The following is a 21,955-nucleotide window of genomic DNA, read 5'->3' on the forward strand; positions in this document are numbered from 1 at the left end:
GGTAAAATGTAACTAAACCATGGCATAATTGTTCTTTAATGTAGACTGAGTTTCTCATTGAGAAATGTAAATCCCACATAATTTTCACATCAAAATAACCTTCAGTATCCTGATATCTTGGTACAGGAAAATATCACTGCAATAATTTTTGCTAGACATTTACAAATTATGCAATGTAAATTCATGGGCACAAACTATTTCCTAAACAATTATTCTAGTTCTAAAATTCTAATCAATGTTACTGTGTATGGCATGAGTCATGACCACTAATCTTAGAGAGTAAGTCATAGAGGTATATAAAAGATCATTTTTTGACAAAGTACCACAACTCTGCCCTGCAACTACAGCATTTATGCTAAATCTAATATAATATTTAAGAATTCTTTTCCTCTTGCAATAACTTGAATATACTGGAAAAATCTTTCTCTGCTAGGCCAGAGTTACACATAACACGATATATCTGAAAAGATGAAAAAAAAGCCATGTCAATCAATATTCAAGAAATGTTAATGACATCTCTTAAAAACATGACAATTCTCTCAATATAATAAAGATAATTAATAGGAATATGAAGATGACTATAAGATAGTACTATTCTTTCTTTTTAAAAGTGGTTTTAGTTTCCTATAAAGAAAATTTTAAAAAATGCCACATTTTGAGGCACACTAAAAGCCAATTCAGTTAAAAACAGTCATTCAATAATAAGTTGTAGAAAATCTACAAATAATAATATAAAGAAAAAACAGGACTTTACCTGATGAGCTAAAGAACCAAGTGGAGTGGGTGAAAAAGTTTTGGTTGCTGCATCTTGTGCTAGGCCAAGATCTTTTGTCATTAGTGCTGTGCCAAAACCTCCCTGTTTAAAAAAAAAAAAATACTTGTACATTCCTGAACAGTTCAGTACTGTATATCTCCAAAGTAAATGAAATGTCTCCTCTAATGGTCACCCTTCCACAACAACATGGTGCTCTACCTCTTCACCATTGTCTTCTGCTCCACCTCTCTGCCATTGTCTTCTACAATCTCTTAATTCAAATATATGCCACAATACCAAGCATTTCTTAGACTCCATCTGTTACATGCAATACATGATACTGAATTCACCCCCCAAACCTTTCCCATAGTATCCAAATGACCAATTTCCTTCTTATACTTGAAATTATCTTGAAAAACTAACCTCATAATTGTTGGATGAGGGGACATTTTCAAAAACACCAGGAACAGGATTGTAAGTATCCATAGCCCAGCAGCGGCCTGTACTTGTGCTAAGTACACCAGCAAGAAGTTTGGGATCCAAACCTAGCCTGGAATAGCAAAAACAAAATCAGCTGTCTTATTTATTTTTATTGCAAAAGTTAATAAGTGACTTTAGTTGCCTTGCTTATTTTTTTTTTTTTACCATTCATTTATATCTTTTCTGTTCATAATTTTTTCTGGGGATGCTGATTAAGGTCTTAGCCCTGTACCTCAGTTAAAAGGTCATGAGATACTTTATCCAGATACATACATACATATAAGGGTAAAGCTTTTTTTTTTCAGTAAGGCTTCCAATCCTGACCAAACCTTTTTTGTATCATATATTTTTGTAGAACAATTCATAGCAGTATGATACATTGCACTTGTAGATTATGAATATTTACTGTAAAAAGGCTTTATTTATTGCCAGAAAAGTTGTAGATTGGGTTTTGCAATGAAATGTTGCCAAGTTTTATGAAAATACAATATTATTACCATACATATATATTTAAGATCTATTGTAACCCAAAGGTAACATCTATGCTCAGTTAGCTGTCAGAGAAAGTTGTGCTTATCCACACCTAACCTGCAAAGCACAGGATTGGACTTAGCTCTGATATTACATATCAGTATAGTATCCTGATTGTTTTCAGTTCATTACAGAGAAAACACATTTTCTGCCATGTACTAAATCAGATCTAGCACAAGTTTTTACTATAACTGAAGTCAGTGGTTCCGAATTCCCTCGGCGTCAACAACCTTCGATGTCAAGATGCCAGAAAACTTCCAATCATTCATTCATTCATTCTGACTTCCCATCAGTTTTTCAGGCAAAGATACTAAAACCTCCACAGTCACCTGTTGGAAGCCTTGAAATTGACAATGCCCCAGTCCTTCACTAGGTTATCAGCGGTATTGTTTTGTTAACACCTGCGACCCTATACTAATGTGTTGCAGGGTGATCCACTTAATAGCGCTCTTTGTCAAGCTGTACTTCTTTAGCTAAGAGCACAATTTTATTTGTGCTCAACATTTTGTACTACAAACATCACCAGGCAAATGCTGTTTTGCAAATACATACCCGATTGGCCATTGTATTAGATGCAATAGTACTTACATTAGAAGCACCCTTTCTATATAAGAATATATAGAATAAAACACTATTTTGATGAAAAATCATAGTTTATGTTAGTGATGAACCACAAAACACTTAGACACCCTACCTTCGTGCTCTCTGGCATAGGCTAAGGCATCCAGTTTGAATTTAGCAGCAATGCCCTTGTTCATTCTATATATACATGAAAATCCAGAGTGAGTGATAAGAGGATTTTTTTTTTTATGCTCACTTCCTTAACATCAATCTATGTATTCATTTCCTTGGCCGCCACTGTGTGTATGTGTCCAGAGTCTTCTGGGAATTCCAAAGGCTTCTGGTCCTTCCTGGAGATGAAAGACTTCAAAGATTTCTTTTGGTGGGAAGCTCACATTCTTGAAGGGAGGTGGATCTGACAGGAATCCCTTCAGAAGCTGAAGACAGCTCAGCAGGATCCTGGAGTCTTTGAGTCTTTAAGAATTTAAGATGTTATAAACCAGTGGGCTTTTCTCCTGGAATATTTTAAGAGCTGAAGACTGCTTCAAAAGGTCCTGGAGTCGTAAAGACATCTTCAGAGGTTGAAGAATTCTGGGCAGAATGTTAACTTGGTTGGGCTGCCCCCACATGCACTGAACTTGAAGAAAGGTGCAGTTGTTATGCTCATTCACAATCTGTGCTTGGTCAAGGGCCTTTGCAGCAGCACTAGCTGATGGTAATTGATATTAAACCGAGGGTGCTGCAAGTCAAAATTATTAAAGGAACTCACAGAGGCACAATCCACTTTAGAATTTATGAAGTGTTTAATTAACCTCATGTGGTAACTATAAACCACCTGCATTATGAAGATTATAGTAAATACTACTGCTATACAACTTCAATGTTAATTACATCACAACTATTAACAAGAAACTAGCAAATGAGAGCAATAGCAAGCATCTGCTTGTGGTCTGGTTAAGCTACCTAAAAATACTACTTCATTAAAATAATAAGGTATTAAAACACATTTCATTTTACAAATTATTTAAAAACAATAAAAATCATCTGATAAATAAATTTTTTGTCAGTTTAAGCTAAAATGACATATGTTTGATAAAGTTTTTTATATGCTTAACAAATAATTACATAGCTATGGTTTTCAACCACAACAGCCTAAAAATTCAAAATTTGCATTAATCCTTCAATTGTTTTGTGTAGGTGTTTAGTCCAGCCCACTTTTGGGGAAGAAAAGAAACTGCTTAGCAAATAGCTCGGTTCATTTTGTGCCCTGATGTCCATGCAAGGGAAGGAGGGAGGCCTCCAATTATGTAATTATTTGGCAAGTATATATAAAAATTTATTTTATTATAAAAATGTCAAGTAATTACATGGTTGAATACACACTGATAGGAGGTGGGATACATGGACATATTCTATTCTTAAATCATATTTCTTAGACTTTGAAATACAAAAGTTGCTAGCATTGACACAATGCTTGTTATTTCCTTACCTGGTAAAAGAGCTACTGCAGGTAGATACTGCCTCTGGTCAGTGTTCATCTTAACCATAGTGGCGTGGCAGTACAGCCATGGGTCGCCCCTACTTCAGTGGGAACATTGCAGCTTTGCCTAGCAAAGCTTAAAAGTTGCCCTTGCCCTGGGCAAAAAAAAACCAGAATAAACACCAGAAAATAATAATAACACTAATAAAAACCACACCCAAACCACTAAAAACTGGTGGGTACTTCAGGTCTCTCCCTGGACTTGACACCTTGAATCAAGGCGAGGAGATAAGAGGAGAGAAAGAGAGCTCCATTAGCTTCCCCTCCCAACACCCTAAAGTACTAAAGTTTAAAACAGTTTCCACCTCCTTCAGGTAATGAGTTGCGATGACTGATTGCACTTCTAATACAGTAATACCCCGAACTTTCGCGAGATTAGGTTCCAGACCCCCTCGCGTAAGGGGAAGTTTTGCGTAAATTTGGCATGGTCTCTAAAAATGCTAATAAATGCCTGCTTCTAAAGTCTGACCACTAAATATGACCATAACCATGCTCGCTAAATATTACGCTAACTTTTAAATGGAGTTAAAGTTACTGTAATTTGATTTAAAAGATTAATACATTACCCTTAAAAAAGAAATAACTGGTTGGCATAAAACTGTAATTTTCATTATAAAATGAAATTTTATTGCATACTTACCGAACAATTATACAGCTGTAGGTTCCCTACGAAAGGCAGACAATACATTCAAAACTTTCACGGTGGCGCCGCCATCGCTGATGTAGGTGACATCATCTCCCTCCACTCAAGGGAGCTACAGGTACAACTGCCCAGGTAACATCAATTCATTCTGCCCAGCCATCCACTTGTGGGGAGGAGGGAGGGCTTTGATTACTAATTGTTCGGTAAGTATGCAATAAAATTTCATTTTATAATGAAAATTCCATTTTTATTGCAGTGTCTTACTGAACAATTATACAGCTGATTACCCATTGCAAGGATTGGGGGCTGTGGATGTAAGTTTTAATTAAAAATAACATATGATTCTTGAAAGTAAAGTATACCCAAAAGCACTGTTAGTGCCTGTTGTACCTTACCTTGTAAGAGAGCTACTGCAGGAGAATACTGTCTCTGGTCGGTGCTCATCTTACATAGTAGAAGGCTTGGAGTATGACCAATGAGTGCCTCTACATGGAGTGGAATATCCTCATAGTCATGGTGTTCACCGCTGACTCAACGAAGATACAACAAAATATTTCCCTTGCCCTGGGCTAAGACTAGAAATAACCAACATGAAAAAACTGTCACCTACACCGAGATAAAGACCTTTACCCACCAAAACTAACACTAAAATGACTGGTGAGTACTCTGGGTACATTGTACCCCCAAACTTCCCTTTAACTCGTCAACCTTGACACAAGGCGAAACATAGGCTAACAGAGGGAGCAACCCCCTAAGTCGTGTCTCCCAACACCATGCCAGTTACCGAAAGTGGACCAAGAGACTTACAATCTCCAAACACTGTCTAGACTTCTTTCAAATAATGCATAGCAAACACAGATTTAGACCTCCAAAAGGTACTTTGGAGGATAGCGACAAGTTGTGTCGAAAAGCGAGGTAAGTCGCTACCGCTCGAACTTCGTGCGCTTTCACTTTCAGTAAGGGAAACACTGTGTCGTTAGCTTGAGAATGTGCTTCGAAAATTAACTCTCTCAGAAAAAAGGAAATAGCGTTTTTTGAGAGAGGGCGAGAGGGATTTTTAACAGAGCACCACAAACGTTTCGATTGACCTCTAATCTTCTCCATTCTGCGGAGGTAATATCTTAATGCCCGCACGGGACGTAAGAGCCGTTCTCCTTCCTGGCCTATCCCTGGCCTATCAAGTCTGTCAGGTTCTTAAGAACGAAGTTACGTGGCCACGGATTAGAAAGGTTTTTGTTTTTCTCAAGAAAATTGAGCTCCACGGAGCAAACTGCAAAATCCCACCTTTTTGTCCATCGCATGTAGCTCGCTAACTCATCTAGCTCATGCCAATGCAACTAAAAATAATGTCTTCTTGGTGAGATTCCTCATAGACGAAGAAAGTAACGTTCAAGGGAGGACCTGAAAGCCATTTAAGAACTATATCGAGATTCCATGCTATCGAACCCTTTGACGATTTGGAAGTCTCAAACGATTTAATTAGATCAGAAAGATCACTATTCGTGGATAGGTCTAGTCCTCTGTGTTTAAAAACTGAAGCCAGCATCACTCTGTATCCCCTAATAGTCGAAGGCGCTAAACGCTTAACGTCCCTTAAGAAAAGGGAAATCGGCTATTTCGTTCACAGATGTTTCAGAAGAAGAGACTTTAGTCTGCACCATTTTCGAAACACTCCCCATTTAGACTGGTATAGTCTGTTAGAAGAATCTCTTCTGCAGTTTGCGATAGATTCTGCAGCTCGTCTCGAAAAACCTTTCGCTCTGACGAGACTCCTGACAGTCTGAATCTTGTCAGTGCCAGAGCGAATAATCCTTGGTGGAATTTTTCGAAGTGCGGTTATCTGAGTAGACATCTCTTTAATGGAAGAAATTTGGGGAAGTCTACGAGTAAGTCGAGGAGATCTGGGAACCATTCTTTCCTTGGCCAGAATGGAGCGACTAGTGTCAGAGAAACATTTTTGTGGAATGACACTTTGTTCAGCACCTGTCTTATTAGGCCGAATGGGGGAAAGGCGTACGCTTCCAGGCCTGACCAGTCTAGTAACATTGCATCGACTGACCATGCAAGAGGGTCCGGGACTGGAGAGCAAAACAGCTGAAGGCAGTTGTTCTTTGAAGTCTATCATCAGCTTTCCCCAAAGTTTCCATAGGTCTAGGCAGACCTTCGCATCGAGAGTCCATTCTAACGGCAGTACTTGATGACGGTGACTTAGTTCGTCCGCCAACACATTCATTTTCCCTTGAACAAATCGAGGGATCAGCGTAACTTGAAATTTTTCTGCCCACAGAAGCAGATCTTTTGCAAGGTTGTAGAGGGTGAAGGAGCGAGTTCCCCCTTATTTCCTGATGCAGGAAAGTGCTGTGGAGTTGTCTCCGTGAACTGCTACCACCTGTCCCGTCACGAGATGAGAGAACGCCTGAAGTCCCAGGAGCACTCACTACTAATAGCTCCCTCACACTGATATGAAGAGAGCACTGCATTTCTGACCATTCCCCTGACGTTTCGTTCTTCCCCAACAGGGCTCCCCAACCTGCGTCGGAGGCGTCTGAAAAGAACTGAAGGGTTGGGTGGAGTGGACGAAGTGAAAGACCCTCTACCAGTCTTGGTTTTGAAACCCACCACACTAAGTCCTCCTTGATTTCGTCTGAAATCGAGAAAACTGTCGAGTCCGGTTGAGTCTTTCTGCACCATGATGCCTTCAGGAAGAATTGTAGGGGCCTCGTGCAGTTTTCCGAGTTTGACAAACTGTTCCACCGAAGCTAGTGTTCCTAACAGACTGGTCCAATGGTTGGCGGAACAGGACTTACGGTCCAGGAAGTCCTGTACTACTTCCACACACGACTGGACTCTCTTTGGTGAAAGAAAAGCCCGAAAAACTCGAGAGTTCAGTCATCCCCAAATAGAGAATGTTGAGTCGGAATTAGCCGAGATTTCTCCTCATTTATGAGAAGACCTAATGAGTGAGTTAATGAAAGAGTCCTCTTGAGATCCTTCATGCACTGACTTTCCAAAGAGGAGCAGAGAAGCCAGTCGTCTAGGTAGAGTGACACTCTGATGCCCAAGAGTTGTAACCACTTTCCCAGCGGAGTCAGCACTCGCGTAAATACTTGCAGTGCTGTCGAGAGGCCGAAGCAAAGAGCTTGAAACTGGTAGGTCTTGCCCATGAACACAAACCGAAGGTATTTCCTGGAGTCCTGGTGAATTAGGATGTGGAAGTATGTGCCCTGCATATGATACCATCCAGTCCCCTTGGTGAAGGGATTCCAACACCGAATGAGTCGTTTCCATATTGAATTTGGCCTTCTGAACGAACAAATTCAGTGCGCTTACATCCAGTGCGGGCCTCCAGTCCCCCGATGACTTGGGGACTACGAATAGATGGTTGTAAAACCCCAGTGATGGTCTGTTGCTTATCTCTTCTATGACAGCCTTCTACACGAGGGTCTCTATTTCTCGGGTTAAGGCTACAAACTTCTCCGAGCCTGGAGAGTAGGCGGGTAATGCGATGGGAACATTGGATAGAGGTGGAGTGTCTTTGAAAGGAATGGAGTAACCGAACAGGAGAACTTGGGTCACCCAGGGCTCTGCCCCTCTGCGACTCCATTCCTCCCAGAAGAGGCTCAGTCTGCCCCCTACCAGAGCATGAAGGATTGAAGGATCACTTGGACGATTTTGTGTCGGGTTTGATCAAGGACTTGGTCGGGTGTCGTAAAATCGATCGAGGCCTGGCGAACAGTCTAGACTTACCCCCTAGAAAGGGTTTCTTCTGCAAGGGTGATTCCGAGGTGGTGACGTCACAGTCGAGGGTTTAACTCGCTTAGAAGACTGAGCAAGTAAGTCATTAGTAGATTTCTTTTCCAGTGCGGAAAGTGTCTTGGCCACTGTTTCTTCGGGAAACAGATGATTCTTGTCGAGAGGAAAAAACAAAAGGGCGGACTTCTGAGGCGAAGCGACTGCTCTCGAAACAAAAGAACACCAGAGCTGTCTTTTCTTGAGAGTCCCGAATGCAAAGAGAGAGGCCAGCACATCGCAACCATCCCGAACTGATTTGTCGGCACATGGCAAAATCCCAAGCCAGTCCGATGCCAGGTCCTCCTGGAGAGTAGGGCAGTCCTCTATTTTCGTAGCGAGGGCTCCAATCATCCAGTCCAAAAAGCTCATAATCTCTAAAATATGACAATTTGTCGAAAATTGCATTTTTCCTAACTATACAAACCTGAGGTCCTTTACATATAGTCCCTCCTCATGCCACCCCTCACTCTGCGTATTTTGCATGGGCCAAAAGCAAAAGTGATTTGTTTACCTCCGCGCGACGATCGGACAAGCAGTTAACTACCGTTCTCCCCTTGTTCGAAGCTTATGACCGTTCCAGCTGCCGCTAGCTACTTCCTATTGTTAAAGGACCTCAGGTTTGTATAGTTAGGAAAAATGCAATTTTCGACAAATTGTCATTTGTTCCGATACGTAATACAAACCATCGGTCCTTTAACAATAGGAAGACTCACTTCTTGGTGGGAGGAATCTGAGTCTTTGAATGAACAGACTGGTGTTCGTCCATCCCTGGAGTGCCTCCCTGGTCGTAAGAGCGAGGGAGGGATCCAAGCCTCTGTCCGATTGATCGGGGTGTGCACTGCAGGATCAATGGTCAGACCTCTGGGCCGAGTACTAAGAGAGAGGCAAGCGTATCTCTTCGTACCAGCATTGTAAGAACTTGTTCCTGTACAGGAGCAAATATAAAGTCATGGGTTCGTCTCATGTAGGCATCCACTTCCTCCCCCTTGTAGGAGAAAGTGGTGGATATACGCTCCTATCCCTAGTGAAAGGGATAGGATGGAGCTCGGTCGAGTAGCTTACCTGCATCGGACTCCTTTCCAGCATGGTGACGACCGTATCCCTCTGCCCACAGGTAGAGGTAGAGAAAGATGGTGAAGAGAAGCCAGTGACACTCTCATTCGCACATTCATTCTCCCAGTCATACCAGGAATCGATGCTGTTCTGCCTGCTCGGGTACTGGGTAAGCTTACACGTGTTGAGCAGCCACCACAGGTCCCAAGGAAAAAGTATCCAAGGACTTGTGGGCAATATCCCGAAGGTAGAAGGACGTGAAGGTGGTCTGGTTGGCCCAGACACCTGCCTTCAGGACCTGTGCCACGGAGAAGTTCTTACGGAACGCTAAGGAGGGTCCAATACCTCTGACTTCGTGGGCTCTCGGTCGGAGCTTACGGATGTCGTCGCTACCATCAGCCTCGTACGCTCTCCTGATCACCTCACGTAGCCAGAAAGAAAGCGTGTTCTTGGATACTTCTTTCTTGGTAACCCCAGTGCTAACGAAGAGGTGTCGACACTCAGGCCTGAGGTGTCGAGTTCTCTTCAGATAGCGCCGTAGCGCCCTCACAGGACAAAGCAGTATCTCATCCGCATCATTGTCGGTGAAGTCCAGAAGGGAAGGGATCGTGAAAGACTCGAACCTGTCGTCAGGGATCGACGGATTCTGAGTCTTAGCTACGAAGTTCGGGACGAAATCGACCGTCACAGATCCCCAGCCTCTGGTGTGTTTAACATCAAAAGACAGACCATGTAGTTCCCCTACTCTCTTCGCCGATGCCAGGGCCAGCAAGAAGAGGGTCTTGAGGGTCAGATCCCTGCCTCACCTTTTCCGTGAGAGCCACGGGAAAGTAAGGAGGATCCTTTGCCTGAGACCAACTCTCCCTTAGTCTCCACTGGAGAGACCGCAGGTGAAGACGCCCGTGAGGGACTAACTTCTCGAGTGACGGCAGATGGCCGATCACGACTTGCCATTGCTGTGCTGCCTGTTCCTGCCGAGACAGGAACCGGCCGGCTGCCTCCCTGAATTTGCTGATCTGCAAGTCTGCGGGAAAGACTTGCCCTGCTACCGTGTCTATCAGCATACCCAGGTACTTCATCTTCTGCTTGGGTTCGAGATCGGACTTCTCGTAGTTTATCACAATCCCCAGATCGTGACAAAACTTGAGGAGCCGATCCCTGTCCTGTAGCAACTGCGAGCGGGAGCTCGCCAGGACCAGCCAATCGTCGAGATACCTCAGAAGACGTATCCCGTGCGAATGGGCCCAAGCTGACACCAGAGTGAACACTCGCGGGAACACCTGTGGGGTGGTTGAGAGACCGAAACAAAGTGCCCTGAATTGGTACACCGTCCCGTCGAAGATGAAGCGGAGGTACTTTCTGGAGGACTGATGGATGGGTATTTGAACATACGCATCCTTCAAGTCCTCTGAAAGCATGAAATCGTTCCCCCTGATCGAGTCGAGCACGGACCGTGCCGACTCCATCGTGAACCGAGTCGTGCGAACGAAACGGTTCAGGGGAGAGAGGTCTATCACTGGACGCCAGCCCCCCGATGCCTTCTCCACTAGGAAGAGGCGGCTGTAAAAGCCCGGTGACTGATCATCTACGATTTCTACAGCTCATTTCGCCAGCATGGTCTTGATCTCCTGTCGAAGAGCGTTGTCCTTTGATGATCCCCGGACATAGGTTTGTAGATGGACCGGTTTGGAGATGAGGGGGGGCCGAGACTCGAAGGGTAGTAGATATCCCTCCCGAAGGACGTCTACTATCCAGTTCTCGGCGCCGTAGCGCTGCCAAGTTGCCCAATGGCTGGCTAGGCACCCCCCCACTTCCGGCAGCAGGTGAGATGGAACGCCGTCCCTAGCGTTTCCCACCTCGTTTCGACTTCTTCCCACCACCTCCTCGGGGAAAGGAGGGCTGGTTACGGCCTCCTCTCGCAGAAGTCGAAACAACAGGAGTCTTCACACGGGGCTTAGGCGGAGCAACCGTCTTAGCCGCCGTGGAAGCGCCAGCTAAACTCTTAGGCTTAGCCGCAGTTACTCGAGATTGCCCAGAAACCTTCGAGACTGCCTGGTGAACTAAGCGGTCACTGTCATCAGTGCGCCGCCTTTCCACCGCAGCGTCCACCATCTCTCCGGGAAAGAGAGCGGTGGAACTCCTAATGGGTCCGTTACGAAGCCCGAGTGCCGCCTCACGCCCAGCCCCCTTGGTCACTCGGGTAAGGACTGCGTCCCTACGACGAAGAACCAAGTTGGCCCACAGGTTAGCAGTCTGATGGGCGAGGTAAGAGATAGCTCTTCCTCCAGACTGGCACAGTCTCCTGAAAGACGCGTCGTCTTCGAGAGCAGAACTCCCAGAGCCCTGCCTGGAATGCTGCCATAGCGGTAGATTCCAGGGCGAGTGCCTCCTGCTGCGAGAACCAGAGTTCTCCGACAGGAGCTGCTGCAGGGACACACCTGGAGTCAGCCTCGCTAACTCCGGGTTAACCTGTTTCGGCGGTATCGGGTCTTCCGATGGCACATAGAAACGCCTCTGACGCTGTAGGGGAGGAGGAAGCAGCTTGGAAGACCGACCGGACTTCAGCAAATCCTCTCGCCCTGAGACGAGATTCTCCACCTGGTCCAGGACCGAGTCTGCAAGCTCTGATCGCGGCAGTCCCACCATCATTTTGGGTTCCCTCTTCGGGCCCCAAAATGACTCGAGCCGGGACGTGGGCTCGGACGGTGGTAGCGGCGATCCTTCTGCAAGGCCATTATGCTGACGAATCAGCTTAATGACTTCTGCAAAGTTCCTCTGTATCTCGGGAGTAACTGCATCTTGAGGAGTAGGACCGTCCAGTCCCTCCAGCAAGAACAGATCCCGAGACACTCCTCCTTCAGAAGGAGGAACAGCGACAGACCCCTCACGGTCGCCTCCAGCTACTTGCGCGTACGTCCTGGCCGATCCTAGAACCGTGCCTGGTGCGTACGGCGTCGTAGCGGGATCGCGAGAGGCGCACCCCTCACGATCACTCCTAGGTACCTCGCTCCTCACAGTGTAGCCCGAGGAGGTTGAAGGTACTGGAGAGGCAGACCTGACGCTCCCTCCTCGCTCGCTGGCAGGACCAGCGTGCTTGGAGGGCTGCGGCTGATCCCCAACCCGCGGTGGTGATCGAGCTGCAGGCCTGGCCTTGCCGCTCACCTGAGGCGAGAGGCTCGGCTGAGAACGTCGACCCCGATCCCGAGCGTCAGGCGAGCTGTTGCTGGTTACCGTCTCCGCCCGGTCCCGATGGGAGCGGCGGTCAGGTGACCTGCTAGGCTCGCTGTCGCGTCAAGCCGCTGGTACCAGCGGTACCGACGGCCGCGGGGACCCCTTCCTCGCCTCAACCCGTGGCCGGTCAGAGACCGTCACGTCTACCCGAGCAGCCAGCTGGTCGCTGCGAGAGCGTTCACTGGCCTGGCGAGAGTCGTCTGCACGACTCTCGCCAGTCTTCTGCTCCGCACCTCGGTCTTGACAGCGAGCGAGCTCGGGCGTCGAGACTTTGGCTGGACAGTCTCCCGCGGGAGACCGTCCACTCGGTACTTCTCGTGAACGAGAAGCCGAGGCGGATCCTGGTTTAGCGGCAGAACCGCTAGTACCAGGCGAGGAAGTGCCAGCCGAAGCTGGTACCCCTCTGGTCCCCGTCGTCGTCTTCTTTGCAGAAGAAGAGACGGGCCCTGTTCCCGAGGGAACAGGAAGACCAGCAGAAGAGCTCCCCGAATCGCCTGAGCGAGACGGGCCCTTAGAAGGTCCCGAAGGAGCCTTCTTAGGGGGGGAGGAGGCAGCCTTCTTCTTCTTCGGCTTGGTAGCCTTAGAAGTTGAAGGGGAAGAGGAGGCAGCAGACGACGACGACGACACCTTCCTCTTCTTCCTCTTCTTCTTCGCCAGGCTCCGCAGGACAGACGTCAGGTCTTCCATCCAGGAGGGAGCCGGGGCAGTTGCCGAAGCAACAGGGCCCGACTGCACCTGTCCAGAAAGACCTGAGCCTGGAGCAGCACCACCAACAACAGGAACAGGTACAGGAACAGCAGGAACAACAGCGTCTGGAACAGCGGGAGCGGCAGGCACAGCAACAGGTACGGCAGCAGCAACAGGGGAGCCAAGCGTCTTGTCGGCAGCTACCTGCATTCTCGGTACTGGCGGCAAGTCTAAGGGAGAGCTTTTAGGGCAGCGGAAGTCCGGGGTCGGCAGCACAAAGAACCCAGGTGGCGGTGGCACGGTTCTCCTTGACATGGCAGCGAGAGAGGTCTGAATCGCAGCTGTCGGTGTCACCGTCGTCACATGCGGCGTATAAACCAAATGCGGCGGCATGCCATAGGCCGGAGTCGTGATCGTAGTAGTGGTAGTGGTCACCACACCATGTGTGACCACTGCCGACCCCGCCAACCGCTGGATTAGCCCCTGGATGCTTGGCACTCCCTGCAACCCCAGCGACTCCCACACCTGTCCCAGGTCGTCCTTCACTGGCGGCACACCTGCGGAAGCAACAGTCGGGTTAGTTAGAGGGGTTCCCTCGCGCCTGGGGGGAGACGAACCCCACCCAGAGCGGACGGAAGACCCCGAGTACAACTGTACGTCCGGGTAGCGAGCGCCCTCCTCCACACTCGACGGATCAAGTGAGGAGAAGGACTCTGCTACCACCCCCCCCCCCCACGCAGGGGAAGGCGCGAAATGTGGGGGCTGACCGGGGGGCAAGAAGGAAGACGAGGTATCCGTTACCAAAGGAGTCGCTGGAGAGCTTTCCGACGACTCCTTTGTAGGCCTATGTCTCTTCCTGCCCTCGTACAGAACCCACTGCACCTCGGACCAATCAACACACGTTACACATGGTTCGGCTCGGGAGCATTCTCGCCCCCGACACCTTGTACATAACTCATGTGGATCCACGTCCACAAAGGAGCGAAATCCGCCGCATTTACGCCCCTCCAGCCCGGGACACACTCTACGGGCGACCGGGGGGCGCGGCGAAAGCTCCATCTCTTGATCCATTGTTTATTAATCAATGTGATAAACAAAAATGAAAGTATTGTACTTACAATCTCATTCAACACACAAACAAACCAGAAAGAGGGCTGAATTGAAAACCAAAGCATACGAGGAGTAGCAGGCAGAGCGATGACGAACACGTCTAGTCACACCACGGCCGAAAGCAAAAGTGGTTTGTTTACCTCACTGCCGCGCAACGATCGGACAAGCAGTTAACTACCGTTCTCCCCTTGTTCGAAGCTTACGACCGTTCCAGCTGCCGCTAGCTACTTCCTATTGTTAAAGGACCGATGGTTTGTATTACGTATCGGAACAACTTGAAAATATTCTTTACCAAATGGTCCAACTCGGGCGATGTAAAGAATATTTTAGCTGCTGCAAACGCGGACCTCCTATTTGCATCCACCAGGCCAGAGAAGTCCCCCTGGGAGGAGGCAGAACCTCCCATGGAGGGGGCTTCTCCGGTTACGTAGAACCTATTCCTCTTCTTAACCAGTTTTGACGGAGGATAGGTGAAAGTTGCTTTCCTGAGCTCTCTCTTGAACTTCAACCAGCCTTCTATATCATGAAGCGAACGTTTAGCAGCCTTGGAAAGTACGAGCTTCTGGAGAAGAGGATCGAAATTCTTCCTTCTCATCGGGAAGATGGAAGCAGGCGACCTGGGAGCGGCTGCTACAAAGTAATCCGGGTACATGTCCAGAAGGTAGCGTAAAAGCTTCGAATAGCATGAGAGAGGGATAGCGTCCTCTTCTAAGTCCTCCTCGTCATCCAAAGAGAGAGACGACAGAGAGGGTTCTTGATTCAACTCATTGTTCTTCGTACATTGTTTGCTTTCCTTCATCCAGTTCATCAGCTCTTGCAACTGTCGACGTAAAGGAACTAGATTCTCGTCTTCTTGAGTTGAAGTCGTAGCAACTGGGGTTGTGGACTTCAACACGATCGACACCGGAGGTCTCGCGCCAGTCGAATTATCTGTCGCATGCGAAGTCGAAGGTAAACTTGATGAGTCAAAGATCCCGACGAACTCAGAATCGGTCGTTCCACAATCGAGTCGAAGGTGGCTGTCGCTGTCATAAGAATATGAGGCGAAGTCCATGTAGCTATACTACACGACGGGCGAGAGTTATCTACTTCTCTGTTCCTCTTCACAGGGGGCGGAGAGAACACCTCTTCAGTCGAACGTCTCTTCAACAGTTGCGAGACTGAAGAATCATGCCACTTACGACGTCTAATCGGCAACGAATCACTCGACTCTGTCGATAACTGATTACAGAACGACACACCTTTCCAATGGTGTTTAGTCTCCCTTGGACCTCCGGTATGTCTTCTCCCCGAGGCGGGGGAGCGGGACCTTTGTCTAGGAGAACTATCAGGACAAACAGCCACCCCCTCAGATTGCACTGCACTGACACTTTTCACTTCACTAGAAGTCTTTTCTATGAAAGACTTCACCGATAAACCTAACTGCATAACCGCGTTAGCTAATACATCAAATTTCTCTTCAAATTTAGATCCGAGGCTGGCAATGGTGTCAGGAGAAACTCCACAGGAAGTTGGCAAGGGAGTTACAGAAGCAGGAGTAGGAGGACTCAGGATCGGAGACATAATAAGAGGAGAAGGAGAAGGAATAGGATCAGGTGCTTCGATAGAAGAAGCTAAACTAGTCTTACTTTCAGCTCTGAGAGCCGCCCTGCTCTTCCTATCCTTAATTATCTTCCCCGAGTGAGAAACAAAAACTTTCCACTCTTGTTCACTCCAATCCTTGCATTCATCACAAGTAGATTCTCTAGAGTACTCACAACCCCTGCACTTAATGCACTTAGTGTGCGAATCATAAATTAATTTAACTAACCTAGTTTTGCACCCTCCTGCGTAAAACCTAACTACTGAAGGACTAGAGTCCGACATGATGGTAAGACCACAAAATTGCAGAAAAGAAATTCAGCTTCAATCCTACAAACACGGAGTTGAATACTTCACCGATATTGGAGAGATATACTTCTACCAACAAATGAAGAAAAAGTCGGCGATGTTACCTTGGCAGTTGTACCTGTAGCTCCCTCGAGTGGAGGGAGATGACGTCACCTACATCAGCGATGGCGGCGCCACCACGGAAGTTTTGAATCTATTGTCTGCCATTCGTAGGGAACCTACAGCTGTATAATTGTTCGGTAAGACACTGCAATAAAAAATAGTTATAGTAACTACCAAGTATATATATATATCCATTTTCATACGTATACTAACGTTAACCCTAATTCATGGGATACCATTTTCTTTTTCCCTCAGAGTAAAAGAAGTTTGCTTTGCATCACTAAGTAAACTTCATATCAATTTAAAATGTACTAGTGTGAGGGCTAACTATGAGGGAGAGAGAGAAATACCTACATCATGTGAGGTGAAACTCTGGAGGGGTATCATCTTCAAAAGTGCGAATGGGATCACATCTTCTGAAAGTACATTAACTGTATGTGGTGTAATTACTTAACATAGTACATACAGATTGTACCAGCACACGTCTCCCAGGTTAAGATAGTAATTTTCACAGAACAACTCTGTTATGTCTCTGATATGTTTTACGAGTTGATCCTGAAGGTGGACAAACACTATGAATTACGTACTGCCTTTGTATATATTTTGAAAAATATGAATTACATACACAGAATCTCCATACTGATTTTACACTTAAAAGCCTGAAAATTTATACTAATTGTAGTATACTAGTACTTACTTCAGAAATTAAACATTTTCTGAAGGAATATCATCTTTAAAAAGTGCAGTAACTTGTGAATGGGTGTTGCATCCTGTAAAGTACATATATGCACTATAAATTAAACATAAACACTTTTGCAGGGTTTTGCAGTGTTGTTGGAGGATTCACAAATGTTTGCACTATTGTGAAGAACTCGCATATGATAATTAGTTAGGTTCCAATGAAAAGTTTGTGCTATAGTGAATTCGTGCAACTCAAATTGTGTAAGTTCAGGGTATTACTGTACATAGATTGTAAGATGGACAAGAGGGACATATTGTGCCTGAAAGCAAGAGAGAGGTAGCGGCAGCTTGAACCTCATGAGCTTTCGCCTTAAAAGAAGGCAGGATGTCCTCTTGTATCCGAGAGTGAGCTTTAGAAATCAAATCTCTTAAAGAATATGCTAAAGCATTATAAGATATTGGACGAGAAGGGTTCCTTACTGAAAACCAGAGATGGTAAGAAGGCCCTATAATCTTCTCTGTCCTTTGTAAGCAATATTAAAGAGCTCTCACCAGACAAAGAAGCCTTTCTTCTTACTCCACTCCAAGGATCTCCATCAAGCTTTTAACAGTGAAAGAGCAAGGCCAGGGCTTGGAACCGTCCTCATTCTTGGCAAGGACCCCAAGAGAAAGAGAGAGAACAGACTGTCTCTCCTTGAGCAAAACCAGACCTCTTGTCCATAGCCTGAAGCTCGTTGATATACTTGGCATTGGCCTAAGCAACAAGAAAGATTCTTCCTAGTGAGATCCCTTAGTGAGACAGAGCACAGCAGTTCAAAAACTGTATCCGAAAGCCAATTTAAAACCATGTCAAGTTCCAAGTGACATTTTCAGACTTCCTTTGCTTGGCTGTATAAAGGGATTTGATGAGGTCATTGAGGTCCTGGTTAAAGGAAAGGGCCAGACCTCTATGCTTGAAGGCCAAACTTAACGTAGCCCTATACCCCTTGACCTGGACGGGCTTAAATAAAGCAGGAAATCTGCAATCTGGCTTACAGACATCTCAGAAGATGAGATGTTATGTCAAATAAATCATCTTCTGAAAACTGTCCATTTGGATTGGTAGACGTTGCTGGTCAACTGACATCTATATCTGGAAATAGCATCCACAACTGGCATTGCAAAGCCCTTCGGTTCTGGACAGTCTGAATCCTGTCAGGGCCTGATGGGACAACCTTCTGCGGAGCCTTCATCAATACGTTGTGATGGAAAGTGAACTTGTTGATTACCTCTCTTATCATGCCAAACAGGGGAAAAGTGTAAACATCCAAGTCTGACCAGTCCAGAAGCATGGCATACGTTGCCCATGCCAGAAGGTCCAGGGCTGGTGAACAAAAGAGAGAAAAACGATGATTCATTGACATCACAAACACGTGTACTGTTGATCTGCCTTACAACTTTCACAGATTGTTGCAAACCAATGGGTTTAAGGTCCATTCTGTGGGAAGGACCTGCTTGCAGCGACTGAGCTCATCCGCCAAGACATTCAGTCTTCCCTAAATGAATCAGGAGATGAGGGTGACCTGATTCTGCTCCACCCAGAGATCTTTCGCGGCCTCACAGAGGGAGAAGGACTGAGTGCCTCCCTGCTTCCAGATATAGGAGAGGGTAGTGATGTTGTCTGCATGAACAAACACTGTCTTGCCAAAGATCAGAGACAAGAAAAACTGGAGACCTAGGTGAGTAGCCTTCAGTTTCTTGACATTGATATATAGACCTCATTGTTCCATGGGACATGGACCGGAAACTTCTTGATCTGCTAGCAGAGCTCCCCAGCCTAGGTCCAAGGCATCTGAAAAAAAAGACTAGGTTGGGGTTCAATGGATGAAAGGATTTTTCTTGAAAAAGTCTTCCTTTGAACAGCCACCATAGGTGGTCTGATTTGATCTGCGGCGTGATGGGAAAGATAAAAGAGTCTTGTTGGGTTTTCCCATTCAAGTTGCCCTTGAGACATCTGAAGAACTCTCATATGCAGTCTGCGCAAGTTCATGAACTGCTCGATGAAAGCCCAAGTCCCCAAAAGGCTCATCCACTGATTGGCCGAACCGATGGGAGAAAGAAAACTGCAGACTGTGCGAAGGGAGGAATGGACTTTTAGGGGATCAAAAAACTTGGTAATTCAGGATCATTCCCAAATAAAGAATCTCTTTCGTCAGGAGCAGTTGAGATTTCAGTATGTTGATCAGGATTCCTATTTCTTGAGTCAGGCGAAGAGTTTCCTTCAAGTCCTCCGTCCACTTCTCTTTCAATGGGAAACGGAGAAGCCAGTCGTCTAAGTAAAGGCAGATGTTGATGCTGAGGAGATCGGATGGATGAGGACACAGAAGCTGGCATCCTGCACGTCTAGGGTGATCATCCAGTCACCTTGATGAATGGATGACATGAACAACTGGTTCATTTGCATATGAAAATTCATCTGAATAACGTGATTCAGGGCACTCACATCGAGAAAGGGCCTCCATCCTCCGATGACTTGGGGACTATAAAGAGACGGTTATAGAATCCATACAAATTGTGATCCTCTACCTCTTCCACAGCTCCTTTGAGGAGGAGAGAGTCAGCTTCCTTCGAAAGGGCTGAAAACTTTTCAGAGCCTTCCGATTACGCTGTCAAGACGATGGGAAACCTGACTAAAGAAGGCTTCTTCCTGAAAGGAATAGAGTAGCCCCTCCTTCAGGACCCTGATGACCCATTGTTCTGCTCCTCTTTGACTCCTCTCAAAAGTGGAGGTCTGGACCTCTACTGGAGCACGATGGACTGTGTCTTCACTTCTTGACTTTGGGTTTGAAAGTTGTTTTCCTGACGGACTTCAACATCAAGCATAAGTTTGCCAAGGTCTGGGTTGAGGCTTCTGCTTGCTTCCATGAAACCGCTGAAACTGAAGCGGTGAAACAGACTTGGTTACGAAGGTGGAGGTATCCTTAAGTTGCTTAGCAGACTGTGCTAACAGATCCTGCGTTGACATCTGCAGGTCTGAAGAAATCTGAACTGTAGCTCGAGGGAAGAGGTGAAGCTGGTCCAGAAGAGAGAAAAGAAGAGCAGATTTCTGGGTCTGACTCCTTTCGTGGTGAAGGAGCACCACAACTCTCTTTTTCTTTAGCACCCCCACAGAGAAGGGAGGGGCAAGTTCTAGGGAGCCACCCCTTAAGACTTCATCAGCAAATGACAAGACTGCTTGCCAGTCTAATGCAAAGTCCTCTGCCAGGTCAGGGAAGTCCTTAGTCTTCTTAGTGAGGGCCCCGACAGTCCAGTTAAGGAAACTAAATACCTCGAACACCTTAAATATGTTCTTGATGAGGTAGTCCATTTCAGGTGACAAAAACATCACCTTCACAAACACAAAGGCTGAACGTTGCAACAAATCAATAAGCCTGGGGAAGTACCCTATGGAGGAGGCAGAGACTCCCAAAAAGGGAGCTTCTCCAGTAGAATAGGAGAGGTATCTCTTACATATCAGTCTAGAGGGAGGCCAAGGGTGGCTTTGCCCTGTTCCCTCTTCTAAGAGAGCCAATTATCTATCTCCCTCCTTAAGAACCTTCCTCAAGCTGGAAACATTGGGGCAGTAGGCATGAAGTATCTAGCGAGTTGGCTAAAAACTATTCAAGAAGCAAAGCATATGCAGAGTGCAGGTGCCTGATCAAAGTCCTCTTCCTCTGAAGAAACAAGCAACAATTTGATGTATCCTGGAAGGTCTTGGGAACTGTGGGGGTTTTCTGTAAAATGCCCCTAAGGCTCCCAGTTGCCTTCTGATGGGCTCCAATGAAGTGTCTTCCTGAATCAAAGGGTGAGGGGACAAAGACATGGGTGTGTGCAAAAGAAGTGGTGCCAGGTGCTCAGGAGCTGGCGCCACAAGCTCCAGAGCTGGAGACTGTTGCTTGATAGTGGGCACTGAGGACTCTAGTGGCAATGGATGTTCAGTGGCAGAGGGAAGTCAAGCAGGAGACGACTGATGTCTGAGCGATTCTGGGCTGTCACAAGCAAGCTCAGGAGGTAGAGCCGAAGTTTCAGGAGGGTTGAGGGCTATGGCTGGCCTCTCTATACCTCTTGACTGGAAGAAGGGAGTGATCATGTCAACCGAGAGCCTCTTGAGAGAATGAGACAAGGGTGGGAGGCACCACCAGCACTTCTTGTCGGAGGTGGAACCTTCTGACTCCAATGAAAGGTGATGCACACTCACTTTGACACCTTTCCAAGAGCCAACTTTGAAGCCTGGGATCAGGCAACAGGCTCAACTGAGGTGGCGCCTACCTGCAGTCAAACCCCATGAGCCTCCCTTGGACTTCCAGTGTGTCAACTCCCTGATTCAAGGGAGCAGGATGGGGACCTCTGACTAGGAGCACCAGCAGGACGAGTAGCCACCTCCTCCATGTGCATAACACTGTCACTAAGAACACTCTTAGACACTTTGTCAGAGAGCACTTTTAGGGATGCACCTAATTCAGCCACTGCACTAACTAATTAAGTTTCACATCGAACCTAGATTTGAGGCTGGCAATGGGATTGGGATTAGAAGCATAAGAACCAGGTACAGGAGTAAGTGGCAAAGCAGAAGGAGGGCTACGGATGTTAAAAATAGCAGGAGCCAACCAGTGATGAAGGAACAGTATTATTATCTAAATGTCTGGACAAAGGAGCAAATTCTAAAATAGCCCCATTTTTGGCTGTAGAAGCCACCTTTCTTGTTTTCTCCCTGTCAAACTTGTCTACGTGAGATTTAAACATTTTCTATTTCTTTTCATCCCCAGTCCTGACATTCACTGCATGTTTTCTGCCTGTTACACTCCTGCCCCCTACATTTAACACACTTAGTATGAGAGTCATGCTTAGTCAACCTAGCCTTGCATCCCTCAGAACAAAAGCG

General features: G+C 46.5%; 1 protein-coding gene across 3 annotated transcripts in view; it reads right to left on the reverse strand.

Annotated features, from left to right (window-relative positions):
- LOC135215574 (3-hydroxyisobutyrate dehydrogenase, mitochondrial-like) overlaps window positions 1–21,955 on the reverse strand; it is a 60,966-nt gene that overhangs the window by 1,333 nt on the left and 37,678 nt on the right. For all 3 annotated transcript variants that reach the window (XM_064250433.1, XM_064250436.1, XM_064250435.1), the window contains exons 7-9: window positions 1,178–1,304; window positions 755–856; window positions 1–460 (exon numbers count right to left, since the gene is read on the reverse strand). The exon at window positions 1–460 is cut by the window's left edge and continues 1,333 nt beyond it. In XM_064250433.1, coding sequence (XP_064106503.1) covers window positions 374–460; window positions 755–856; window positions 1,178–1,304 — 316 coding nt within the window. In that variant the 3' untranslated portion in view covers window positions 1–373. The remainder of the gene's footprint in view (window positions 461–754; window positions 857–1,177; window positions 1,305–21,955) is intronic.

Source organism: Macrobrachium nipponense, chromosome 5 (assembly GCF_015104395.2).
Source record: "Macrobrachium nipponense isolate FS-2020 chromosome 5, ASM1510439v2, whole genome shotgun sequence".
In the NCBI taxonomy this organism is placed as follows: Eukaryota; Metazoa; Arthropoda; class Malacostraca; order Decapoda; family Palaemonidae; genus Macrobrachium; species Macrobrachium nipponense.